Source organism: Salmo salar, chromosome 11, assembly GCF_965601325.2.
Source record: "Salmo salar chromosome 11, fSalSal1, whole genome shotgun sequence".
NCBI lineage: Eukaryota > Metazoa > Chordata > Actinopteri > Salmoniformes > Salmonidae > Salmo > Salmo salar.
The window spans coordinates 37,365,173-37,378,830 of NC_138301.1; the positions used below are offsets into that span (position 1 = coordinate 37,365,173).

Sequence of the window (13,658 nt, forward strand, 5' to 3'; positions counted from 1 at the left end):
ATGGTGTTGATGTGAGCCATGACCAGCCTTTCAAAGCATTTCATGGCTACAGACGTGAGTGCTACGGGTCGGTAGTCATTTAGGCAGGCTACCTTGGTGTTCTTGGGCACAGGGACTATGGTGGTCTGCTTAAAACATGCTGGTATTACAGATTCAGACAGGGAGAGGTTGAAAATGTCAGTGAAGACACTTGCCAGTTGGTCAGAGCATGCTCGCAGTACATGCCCTGGTAATCCGTCTGGCCCTGCAGCCTTGTGAATGTTGACCTGTTTGAAGGTCTTACTCACATCGGCTGCAGAGAGCATGATCACACAGTCTTCCGGAACAGCTGGAGCTCTCATGCATGTTTCAGTGTTATTTGCCTCGAAGCGAGCATAGAAGTAGTTTAGCTCATCTGATAGGCTCGTGTCACTGGGCAGCTCTCGGCTGTGCTTCCCTTTGTAGTCTGTATGGTTTGCAAGTCCTGCCACATCCAATGAGCATCAGAGCCAGTGTAGTACGATTCGATATTAGTCCTGTATTGACGCTTTGCCTGTTTAATGGTTCGTTGGAGGGCATAGCAGGATTTCTTATAAGCTTCCGGGTAAAAGTCCCGCTCCTTGAAAGCGGCAGCTCTAGCCTTTAGCTCAGTGCTGATGTTGCCTGTAATCCATGGCTTCTGGTTGGGGTATGTACGTACGGTCACTGTGGGGACGACGCCATCGATGCACTTATTGATGAAGACAATGACTGATGTGATGTACTGCTCAATGCCATCGGAGCAATCCCGGAACATATTCCAGTCTGTGCTAGCAAAACAGTCGTATAGCTAAGCATCTGCTTCATCTGACCATTTTTTATTGATCGAGTCACTGGTGCTTCCTGCTTTCATTTTTCCTTATAAGCAGGAAGCAGGAGGACAGAATTATGGTCAGATTTGCCAAATGGAGGGCGAGGGACAGTTATGTATGCGTCTCTGTGTGTGGAGTAAAGGTGGTCCAGAGGTTTTTTTCCCTCTGGCAAAACCTCGAGACTTCCTTAGATATCGTGCACCAGCTGTTATTTACAAAAATACATAGTCCGCCACCCCTTGTCTTACCAGACGCCGCTGTTCTATCCTGCCGATACAGCGTATAACCAGCCAGCTGTATGTTGATAATGTCGTCATTCAGCCACGACTCCGTGAAACATAAGATATTACAGTTTTGAATCTCCTGTTGGTAGTTTAATCTTCCACGTAGGTTCGATCGATTTTATTTTCCAAAGATTGCACGTTTGCTAGCACAATGGAAAGCAGTGGTGTTTTTTTCAATCGCCTACAAATTCTCAGAAGGCAGCCCGCCCTCTGGCCCCTTTTTCTCCGCCTTCTCTTCACGCAAATGACGGGGATCTGGGCCTGATCCCGTCAAAGCAGTATGTCATTCACGTCGGGCTCATCAGACTTGTTAAAGGAAAAATAGGATTCTGCCAGATCGTTGTGAGTAATTGCAGTTCTGATGTCCAGAAGTTATTTTTGGTCATAAGAGACGGTAGCAGCAACATTATGTACAAAATAAGTTACAAAATAAGTTACATACAACGCAAAGAAACAAACAAAAAAACACAATTGGATAGGAACACGTAAAATGTCAGCCTTCTTCTCCGGTGCCATTCATTAGACAAGGGTGTTATAAGTCAAGGAGCGATACAAGTATGTGAAAAGGCACTCAGTTGATGAAGCCGCATTATGCTGATTTGAATGGTTCATATGGATGGTTTCAACATATACAAATAGCATAAAATATGTTTGTTCAGAGAGTAAAACCAGGGAAGTTGGGGATGGATCTTCAGAGGGGTTAAGGCAACACATTGCCTGGAATAAAGCGAATTTGACCATTAGGGCCACCGTACAACTTTAGGGCCACTGTACATATACTGCATATGTATCGAGCAGCTCAGAGTAGGAGTGCTGATCTAGGATCAGGTCACCCCTGTCTGTATTATCTTATTCATCGTGATCTAAAAGGCAAAGCTGATCCTAAATCAGCTCTCCTACTCTGAGACAAATTGGCCCCCCTGGCCTTTTCTTACACCAACACAGTCCAGTCCAGCAGAGCCAACACAAGGGCACCTCTATGCAGGGTTTTAAAAGCCAGCTTTATGACCAAATCAAGACCTTGAGTTAACGGGTTGACAGCTTCAGAACAAATAGCAGAGTAATAGAGCTTTTATAGGTCTATGAACTGTACAACAGTGTGTGTAAGTTAACTTTATGAGACAACCACTAGTGTGTTTAGGCTCCTTTTTAAAGAGAACCATATGATTAACTTAAATCTAACAAGACATTGTCCTTATGAAATGCAAGAGCCATGTTTGGAACCGTTGTAAAGGTATTGCCCCACACCCACTATGGCTTCACATTGTTTGAGGTAAAATGCTGTTGTCTGACTGTGGGGTGCAGTGCCTGTGTCTGGGCTGGTGGTTAAAACTGTAACCTGCAGCACAAGGAACCCCCTCTCTATATCCCTTTCAATGTCTCTCCTTCTTCCATTATATATCTCTATCTGAATATAAAGAACAACAACCCAGAGGTTTTAAACACACATTCTAATGTGGCACAGGATATAAATACAAAACAATGTAAAAGCACAGTGAATGTCTGCTCACTGTTTGTTTCACTTGTGATCTTTTTCCATATATCTGAATGTCTGTTATCGACTGTCCTGTGACATAGCCTTCTGTCAGCTCAGAGTAGCAGGATTGGGCTCAATTCCATTTCTCCTAGGCCAATTCAGGGGTTGATTTGAAAAAGGAATCAGTACTTTTTTTCTACGTGAACTTCTCAATTAATTTGTTACCGGTTGGATACTAACAAGCTCTCTCCTCTGTCTCACCCACCAGGTGTGTCTTGTCATAATCAACTGTAGGATTTTTGTATGACATGGACATTCAGAGAGAACCCCAAGGTTACCCTAAAGTTTATGAATGAACTCTGCTCATCAATGTTAGGTGGATTCTATGTCAACTCATTAAGAATGAATTTGTTGATACCGAAGCGGGAGGCTGTCATATAAAAACTCTGTCTTGTGACATAGTCCTCATGTTATCCTAATGGTGAAGTAAGTAGCGTTAATTCATTCAGGAACTCGGATTTATGTTCTGCTATGGAACAGTACTTCCTGACATCAATCTGACTAAAGGTTGGCCTGAATAGAATCAGTCTGCCACTGAACACTACTTCCTGACATCAATCTGGCTGAAGGTTGGCCTGAATAGAATCAGTCTGCCACTGAACACTACTTCCTGACATCAATCTGACTGAAGGTTGGCCTGAATAGAATCAGTCTGCCACTGAACACTACTTCCTGACATCAATCTGGCTGAAGGTTGGCCTGAATAGAATCAGTCTGCCACTGAACACTACTTCCTGACATCAATCTGACTGAAGGTTGGCCTGAATAGAATCAGTCTGCTATGGAACAGTACTTCCTGACATCAATCTGACTGAAGGTTGGCCTGAATAGAATCAGTCTGCTATGGAACAGTACTTCCTGACATCAATCTGACTGAAGGTTGGCCTGAATAGAATCAGTCTGCCACTGAACACTACTTCCTGACATCAATCTGGCTGAAGGTTGGCCTGAATAGAATCAGTCTGCTATGGAACAGTAATTTCTGACATCAATCTGGCTGAAGGTTGGCCTGAATAGAATCAGTCTGCTATGGAACAGTACTTCCTGACATCAATCTGGCTGAAGGTTGGCCTGAATAGAATCAGTCTGCTATGGAACAGTAATTTCTGACATCAATCTGGCTGAAGGTTGGCCTGAATAGAATCAGTCTGCTATGGAACACTACTTCCTGACATCAATCTGGCTGAAGGTTGGCCTGAATAGAATCAGCCAGGTGAGTTCACAGCTACTGACAGACGTAAGGCTTTTATCTTATAACACATAGCTAGGAGGAAGACTAACAGACCAGTCATAACCTCAAATAGGGGAGGGATGAAGGAACGAAGGGTGCATTTATTCATTATTTGAACATGGCCACATTGTCCCGAGGCTCTATGACATCAGTGCAATGTCCTCATAGCCTTGTGTTAGCTAGTTAACATGTCTCTACTTCCACTGTGGCCTAATGCCTCTCTCCCTCCCCTGGTTCACAACAAACACTGTCTTTGTGTGTGAGATAAACAGGCCCAACAGCAGCACTCAGCCCTCTGACACACAGGCCATGTGACTGATGTTATGCATTTGCACAGAAACACAGTGCAGACAGAGATGACTAGAGGAACACATTTCAGACTATATATTATGGGTAGGACCAGGAGTTCTTCATACTCTGGACTCAATCTTCACATACAATACTGTGTTGTAGATTTTTTCTCCTAAATGTTTTTCATATTGAGACGAAACCTAACTTGAGATTGACATGCATTATTCATTTCCCCCTCACAAATCTCCCATTGCCTTCAGTGCATGATTTTTGAGAATGTCCGTGTTTCAAGTGAGTATCTGACCCCTTTTGAGCAACTAACACTCTCTACCCACCACACATAACAAGAAGGAAGTCATATGCTTTTGAAGGCCGGAGTGTTTAGCTTGTTTCCTCCTGAAGTAGCAGTAACAGCCTGAACACGCAACATGTACAGTACATGAACACGGTATGCTAATCCATCTTGATGCCTAGCTGTCAGCTGAGAAAGGATCTTCATGTCTGACCAATACACTGCCTGAGGGGCTGGACTGATATACATTTTTTGTTTTTCCAGATTCATTAAAACTTCTTATCATAGTTCTCCTAGTTAAGTAATACTGTGTATGATGTGCATTAATAATTATTATGTCCATAAAAAATCTTTTCACATTATTTCTACAAATGCATTGATAAAAACAACCAATGCAACGATAGCACTTAGTGCATAACAATCATAATTCAGGACCAGGAGACATACATTGTTAATGCCACTTTGCAAACAGCAACCCTGTTGGCTTAGCGCCACATTATGATGTAATACATCATTGAAATGTCCAAACAAAAAGCCATAATGTGATACGCAAATAACCCCCATTCATACCTTGATACCGAAGGACCTCCTCATATTCCTCTTGTGTTCTCCTGTAGCCCTGAGTGTGTTGGTGGTCCCTACGGGTGGCTGTGTAGATGCCTGCATAGTTCCTCCACTCTCCTGGGGTCCTTCCTGGATCTTCTTCCGGGACCTCTCCACCTCCCTGTCCCCCTTCCCATCTCTCCCCAAGCCCCCGTCTCCCTCCCAGCCCTCCCCTGGCGGTCTCTCTTCGGGGCTGGGGCAGTCATCACTGGCCCTGGAGTGACAGAGGATCAGGGACCTTGAGGGAAGAAGAAGAAGATGAAGAAGGGAAAAGGAAAAGGTAAACCGTTGCTACTGTACCTCGTATTCCAACCAAAAAGGCATTAGGCACCCAACGAGGCTGTCCTGTAATTCTGCTACACGTTGGCTTAGACCAAATCAACCAGCCTGACGAGCTGTGTGCAACAAACAGATTCCATACCTGGAGAGCATGGCTAGCTTCTTGGAGCGGTGGCTGTGGCTAGTGTTGGTGTTGTTGGTCTTCCCAGAGTCCCTGCCTCGCCTCTCCATCCTCCGAGCTGCTGCCGTGCTGGCTTTCCTCTTCTGGTAGGAGTATCTCTGGGGCATGGCCGTTAGAGTGTGTGTGTGTGCTGGTGCTAGCACACTCTCACACACACTCCTCCCGACCGGCACACAGCCTAATGGAGAGGGACACTCTGCAGGGAAATTCATAAATTCAATTAGGAAGCCTGTCCGTGTGTGTGTGTGTCCGTGCATGCTTGTGTGTGTCATAAGTGTTCTGAGAATCTGCTGAAGCAATGGTGGAGTTAGAGATAAGAGATCTTTTCTTCCCTGAAAACAGCAGCATGTTGCTGCTAGAGCCTTCTGAATATGGCTTAATCAGACTCCTAACATTCACACTGCACACACTGCACACACAGGCACCTGCAAACACAGACACGCATTAATATACACACGTGCACACACATGCACACACGTGCACACATGTGCACGGACACATACACCAAAGCTCCTTCCCACGGGATTTGAGGTCACGGATACCATGAACTTACAGTAACTACACTAACGGAGATCTGCACTGAGATTGTTCTGGGCTCACAAAGTGCCTCCCAATTGGCTTTTGGAGCCCTGGTGACAAGTAGTGCACTAAATAGGGAATAGGGTGCCATTTGGAATGCATCACTTAGAACGGAAACCCCTACATAATAAAGTAAACATACCGATACACATTTCAACTGATGCAGCTGCTACTGTTTATTATCTACCCTGTTGTCTAGTCACCTTATTCCTACACTCTTAGAAAAAAGAGTTCCAAAAGGGTTCTTCGGCTGTCCCCATAGGAGTACCCTTTTTTGTTCCAGGTAGAACCCTTTTGGGTTTCATGTAGAACCCTCTGTAGAAAGGGTTCTACTTGGAACCCAAAAGGGTTCTGCCTGGAACCAAAAAGAGTTATTCAAAGGGTTATCCTATGGGGACAGTCAAAGAACCCTTTAAGGTTCTAGATAGCACCTCTTTCTAAGAGTGTAGTTACATGTACAGTACCAGTCAAAAGTTTGGACACAGCTACTCATTCAAGGGTTTTTCTTAATTTTTACTATTTTCTAATGGACCGTCGTTTCTCTTTGCTTATTTGAGCTGTTCTTGCCATAATATGGACTTGGTCTTTTACCAAATAGGGCTGTTTTCTGTATATCATCCTTACCTTGTCACAACACAACTAATTGGCTCAAACGCATTAAGAAGGAAAGAAATTCCACAAATTAACTTTTAACAAGGCACACCTGTTAATTGAAATGCATTCCAGGTGACTACCTCATGAAGCTGGTTGAGAGGATGCAAAGAGTGTGCATCATCAAGGCAAAGGGTGGCTACTTTGAAGAATCTAAAATCTAAAATAGATTTTGATTTGTTTAACACTTTTTTGGTTACTACAGTACATGATTCCATATGTGTTATTTCATAGTTTTGATGTCTTCACTATTATTCTATAATGTAGAAAATAGTAAAAATAAAGAAAAACCCTTGAATGAGAAGGTGCGTCCAAACTTTTGACTGGTACTGTGAGTCTACCTCAATGACCTCATCCCCCTGCACATCAACTCATTACTGGTACCCCTTGTATATAGATAGACAGGTTATCATCAACTCAGTACTGGTACCCCTTATAGTTAGTCATTGGGTATCTGTTATTATCTGTTTGTTTCTTAAATTCTTTGTTGTTGCTGTAATAAATTCTTCACAGTCATTTGTTTTCATCATATTTTGAATAACTTGTAGAAAATACACTTTATGACACTGTCAAGAAGCATTATGACCATCATAATCATATAAGCCACATAGGCCTATCACGTACATGCCCTTATGTCAGTCATCAGTCAAAAAGAGGGTGTCTTGTCCTGCTCCTGAAATCTGCTCCTGCATTCATCCCAGTCATCAGCAACAGAGCATTGAGGTAGGTACATGTCTGACATCAATGTGTGCTTGTTACGGATACAGGTATCAGTAGTGTGTATCCTGTGTGTGTATTTCTTTTCTCTCCTTCTCCCCTCACAGGTGGCAATCATCATTCCCCAATCAGTCATCAATCTGAAGACACACCTCCTCCTGTTTCCATGAACCAATCCCATCCCCTTTCCCTTGGTTTAAAAACCCCGTCAGTTGTTTTCTCAAGAGCTCAATCTCTCTGTTACTCAATCTCTCTGAATCTCTCTCTCGCTCTTTGGAGATCTCTCTTTTGTTTTTGCACCTACATGTCACTTTGTCCGATAGCCTGTGAGTATTGTATTGTTGTGGTGCATGATTGTTTGTTTGTTTGTTGGTGGGAAAATGGGGTACCAAGACAAGTCGCCCATGGGCATACATTACCTGTAGTTAAACTTTGTCTAAGAACACTAGTTAGAACTGGGCGGACCACCCACTGTATTTGTGGTTAGTTAGCTAGCTGTTCTTAAAGCCGGCTAATCTAGCTTAGTGGTGTTTTGGGATATTTGTTTATTTCCTTGGGTCCAGCTCAGCCCCTCTTCCCGCCCCCCATTACCGTGTGTTTAAAAATAAACCTATAGTGTTTGACGGTAGATTTAAGTTGTCTGTGGTTTTTGTTCTCACTCTTCCTGTTCACTACTATAATTTGCACGAGTTATGTTACGGGTCTCGTTTCCATCCCCCCTAGACTGCAGGGCCAAAGGGATTCGTAACAGTGCTCAATTACAATGATAATTTAACATGGTCAATTTCAGAAAATGTTAGATAACATAGACATACTGTTGTCAAGTAGGCTACGATGCAAAGGAATGTTTTGCCTTGTGTGGTAGGTTTTGTGGGTTTGACACTCTTATGTAGGTATCATAACCAGCCATAAAATAACACAATATATGTCACAATAGGTGTAAAAAGATGTGTCATGACTGTGTTATGACCATATTATGACAGGTTTGACAAGTTATATCAGCTGTTATGACATATTATGACATAGTTATGACCGTGTCATAAAGTGTTATAATGCTAGGTGTCAAGTACAGTGTTACCATTACTTTTATTATTACGTGTTTAACTTTTCAATCATTTTCTCTGCCTCGTTGGGAAGGACCTGTAAGAAAGCATTTCACTGTTAGTCTACACCTGTTGTTTACGAAGCATGTGACAAATAATATATGATTTGATTTACCGATGCATACTTGTAAAATGGTATATAAGTGTACTGCTGCAGCAGTAGTAGTAAAAGTGGAGAGTACTTTTAGTATTAGAAGTATAGTCCAGTAGTATAATAGTGGAGAGTACTTTTAGTATTAGAAGTATAGTCCAGTAGTATAATAGTGGAGAGTAATTTTAGTATTAGAAGTATAGTCCAGTAGCATAATAGTAGATAGAATTATTAGAAGTATAGTCCAGTAGTAGTAATAGTAGATAGTATTATTTGTATTAGAAGTATAGTCCAGAAGTATAATAGTGGAGAGTATTATTATTTGTATTAGAAGTATTGTCCAGTAGTAATAATAGTGGAGAGTAGTATTAGAAGTATAGTCCAGTAGTAGTAATAGTGGAGAGTACTTTTAGTATTAGAAGTACAGTCCAGTACTATAATAGTGGAGAGTACTTTTAGTATTAGAAGTATAGTCCAGTAGTATAATCGTAGAGAGTATTGTTAGTATTAGAAGTATAGTCCAGTAGTAGTAATAGTATAGAGTATTATTAGTGTTAGAAGTATGGTCCAGAAGTATAATAGTGGAGAGTAGTATTAATTGTATTAGAAGTATAGTCCAGTAGTAATAATAGTGGAGAGTAGTATTAGAAGTATAGTCCAGTAGTAGTAATAGTGGAGAGTACTTTTAGCATTAGAAGTATAGTCCAAAAGTATAATAGCGGAGAGTACTTTTAGTATTAGAAGTATAGTCCAGTAGTATAATAGTGGAGAGTATTAGAAGTATTAGAAGTATAGTCTAGTAGTATAATAGTGGAGAGCATTATTAGTATTGGAAGTATAGTCCAGTAGTATAATAGTGGAGAGTATTAGAAGTATAGCCTAGTAGTAATAGTGGAGAGCATTATTAGTATTAGAAGTATAGTCCAAAAGTATAATAGCGGAGAGTACTTTTAGTATTAGAAGTATAGTCCAGTAGTATAATAGCGGGGAGTATTATTAGTATTAGAAGTACAGTCCAGTAGTAGTAATAGTGGAGAGTATTATTAGTATTAGAACTATAGTCCAGTAGTAGTAATAAGAGTGTCACAATGGGTGGCTTGTGGATTCCGAAGAGTCAGGCGCAGGAGACAGAAAGATTCCGTTAATGAATTTAATAAAAATATCCACACGGAAAATATGCAAGGTATGGAGTGCAAGGTGTGCAAAAGTAACGCACCACCCTTAAAAGAACATAACCAGGGACGCAGCCCTAAAGGAATAGCGTAACTCCACAATATACAGAACCACATGAAACACACCCTGACAAACGAACAATCCCGCACAAACAACAAACCTAACTAACTAGCCTAAATACCCCTCCCCACTAACAACTAACACAAAACAGGTGCGCAACTAACCTAGGCCTAACTAACAGAACGTGAAACATAAATCGATGGCAGCTAGTAGGCCGGCGACGACGACCGCCGAGCGCCGCCCGGGCGAGGAGGGGCGCCACCTTCCGTTGGTGTCGTGACAAAGAGAGTATTATTGGTACTAGAAGTATAGTCCAGTAGTAATAATTGTGGAGAGTATTATTAGAAGTATAGTCCGGTAGTAGTAATAGTGGAGGGTATTATTAGTATTGGAAGTATAGTCCGGTAGTAGTAATAGTGGAGAGTATTATTAGTATTAGAAGTATAGTCCAGTAGGTAGTAGTAGTAGTAGTAGTAGTAAGAGTTGGAAGTTGGTGTGTCTGTCACACTAATAGTAGAAGTGAAGGTCTCCTGCTTCTCTCTCACTATAACAAACCTATATGATGACCCTGCATATGCATTATAGATGTTGCTTTAAGTGGATCTTTGTTTCACTCAAATCAGAAACACTTATCTAGGTATACAGCGAGCTACATACAGCGGGCTACATACAGCAGGCTACATACAGCGGGCTACATACAGCAGGCTACATACAGCAGGCTACATACATTGTGTACTGAGATTGTGTAAACAAAGATTTGAAGATTTTCTGCACAGTATGTTTATTAGCTAGGCAGTCCATTTAAGTGGAAAGATTCCAAATTAACTGCCAATATGCCAACATTCCATACAGACAATGCTGTCAGTCCCCAGCCACACCCTGGCTGAAATCAGTTGATGATGGTACTGAGACAAGTTGTAAATGCAACAAGTACTGACTGTCACGTTTGTGTGTAGAGAAGGACCAAGGCGCAGCGTGAGTATCGTTCCACATCTGTATTAATATGTGAAACTATGCAAGACATACTATAAACAAACCAACAAACCGTGACGACAGAGGTGCAACATGCACTAACTCAAAATAAGATCCCACAAACAACAGGTGGGAAAAGGCTGCCTAAATATGATCCCCAATCAGAGACAACGATAGACAGCTGCCTCTGATTGGGAACCATATAAGGCCAACATAGAAAAAAGTAATATAGATTTCCCACCCTAGTCACACCCTGACCTAACCAAATAGAGAATAAAAGGGACTGACACTGTATCATATTATAACAAAGTTTATGACAACAGCTTTCCAAGAAAACAAACATTGAAAGGGAAAGGGGATACCTAGTCAGAATGTATTCAACTGAAATCTGTCTTCCACATTTAACCCAACCCCTCTGAGACAGTTATGGTCTGTTTTCATATATTTTAGAGGCTATTTATACAGAAAATGTCTGTAAAACCTGTATCAACTGTTTTTATAATCATATATTTTAGGTTAACATGAGATATCTATGCTCCTGCCCTATGGGCTGCTCACTTACTTACTTACTTTACCAACAGTATGTCACGATTCCCACCGAAGGTGGCGCCCCCTCCTGCTCGGGTGGCGCTCGGCAGTCGTCACCGGCCTACTAGCTGCCACTGATCCCCTTTTTGTTTTCCCCCCTTTTGTGATTGTTTGCACCTGTTCATAGTGGGGGTGATTAGCGGGGCTATAATTATTAGCTGGCCCGCCTTCTCTTTGTGCGGGATTGTTTATTCTGTTGTATGCTTGTTTGCGCTTGTGCGTTGGTTTTGCGCCGACTGTGTTTTCCCCTGTGTTTGGGGCACTTTGTTTTGTGTGCGCGCTTATCGCTGTTTGGGGTAGCTTGTGTTTGTTCGCCTCTTGGCCCATTAAAAGCCACTACCCTGTACTCGCTGCTTCCTGCGTTTGATTCCTCACCCACGACGCCCGAGCATTACACAGTAATACAACCCCACTGTCATGCTTTGCTCTGTATTGTGTTGTTTGCTGTTGACTGTCATGTACAGACCCTTTCTCTGTATTATGATGTTTGCTGTTGACTGTCATATATAGTCCCTTTCTCTGCATTGTGTTTGCTGTTGACTGTCATGTACAGACCCTTTCTCTGCATTGTGTTGTTTGCTGTTGATTGTCATGTGGCCTCCAACTGCTCTTAACCTGTTAGGGCTAGGGGGCAGCATTTGCACGTCTGGATAAAAAAAATGTACCCGATTTAATCTGGTTACTAATCCTACCCAGTAACTAGAATATGCATATACTTATTATATATGGATAGAAAACACTCTAAAGTTTCTAAAACTGTTTGAATGGTGTCTGTGAGTATAACAGAACTCATTTGGCAGGCAAAACCCTGAGACATTTTCTGACAGGAAGTGGATACCTGATGTGTTGTATTGACTTTAAACCTATCCCATTGAAAAACACAGGGGCTGAGGAATATTTTGGCACTTCCTATTGCTTCCACTAGATGTCACCAGCCTTTACAAAGTGTTTTGAGTCTTCTGGAGGGAGATCTGACCGAACAAGAGCCATGGAACGATGATGTCCCATTAGACACCTGGCGCGCGAGTTCATGTTGGGTACCCTCGTTCCAATACGTTATAAAAGAGTATGCATTCGTCCACCTTGAATATTATTCATGTTCTGGTTAAAAAAGGCCCTAATGATTTATGCTATACAACGTTTGACATGTTTGAACGAACGGAAATATATTTTTTCCCCTCGTTCATGACGAGAAGTCCGGCTGGTTTAGATCATGTGCTAACAAGACGGAGATTTTTGGACATAAATGATGAGCTTTTTTGAACAAAACTACATTCGTTATGGACCTGTGATACCTGGAAGTGACATCTGATGAAGAGAATCAAAGGTAATGGATTATTTACATAGTATTTTCGATTTTAGATCTCCCCAACATGACGTCTAGTCTGTATCGCAACGCGTATTTTTCTGGGCGCAGTGCTCAGATTATTGCAAAGTGTGATTTCCCAGTAAGGTTATTTTTAAATCTGGCAAGTTGATTGCGTTCAAGAGATGTAAATCTATAATTCTTTAAATGACAATATAATATTTTACCAATGTTTTCTAATTTTAATTATTTAATTTGTGACGCTGACTTGACTGCCGGTTATTGGAGGGAAACGATTTCCTCAACATCAATGCCATAGTAAAACGCTGTTTTTGGATATAAATATGAACTTGATAGAACTAAAAATGCATGCATTGTCTAACATAATGTCCTAGGAGTGTCATCTGATGGAGATTGTAAAAGGTTAGTGCATCATTTTAGCTGGTTTTATGGTTTTGGTGACCCTGTCTTTGACTTGACAAAACATTACACACAAGGTCTCGTAAATGTACTGTCCTAACATACTCTAAATTTATGCTTTCGCCGTAAAACCTTTTTGAAATCGTAAAACGTGGTTAGATTAAGGAGATGTTTATCTTTCAAATGGTGTAAAATAGTTGTATTTTTGAAAAATTTGAATTTTGACATTTATTTGGATTCAAATTTGCCGCTCTTGAAATGCACCTGCTGTTGATGGAGTGCACCACGGGTGGCACGCTAGCGTCCCACCTAGCCCATAGAGGTTAAACGCAAGTAAAACTAAATGCATGCTATTTAATCGATCACTGCCCACACCTGTTCGCCCGTCCAGCATCACTACTCTGGACGGCTCTGACTTAGAATATGTGGACAACTACAAATACCTGGGTGTCTGGTTAGACTGTAAACTC

The 13,658-nt window shown here is 41.6% G+C and overlaps 1 protein-coding gene across 2 annotated transcripts in view; it reads right to left on the reverse strand.

Moving 5' to 3' along the window:
- LOC106592135 (pro-interleukin-16) overlaps positions 1–13,658 on the reverse strand; it is a 63,965-nt gene that overhangs the window by 43,203 nt on the left and 7,104 nt on the right. For both annotated transcript variants that reach the window (XM_045689448.2, XM_045689447.2), the window contains exons 2-3: positions 5,490–5,724; positions 5,036–5,306 (exon numbers count right to left, since the gene is read on the reverse strand). In XM_045689448.2, coding sequence (XP_045545404.1) covers positions 5,036–5,306; positions 5,490–5,724 — 506 coding nt within the window. The remainder of the gene's footprint in view (positions 1–5,035; positions 5,307–5,489; positions 5,725–13,658) is intronic.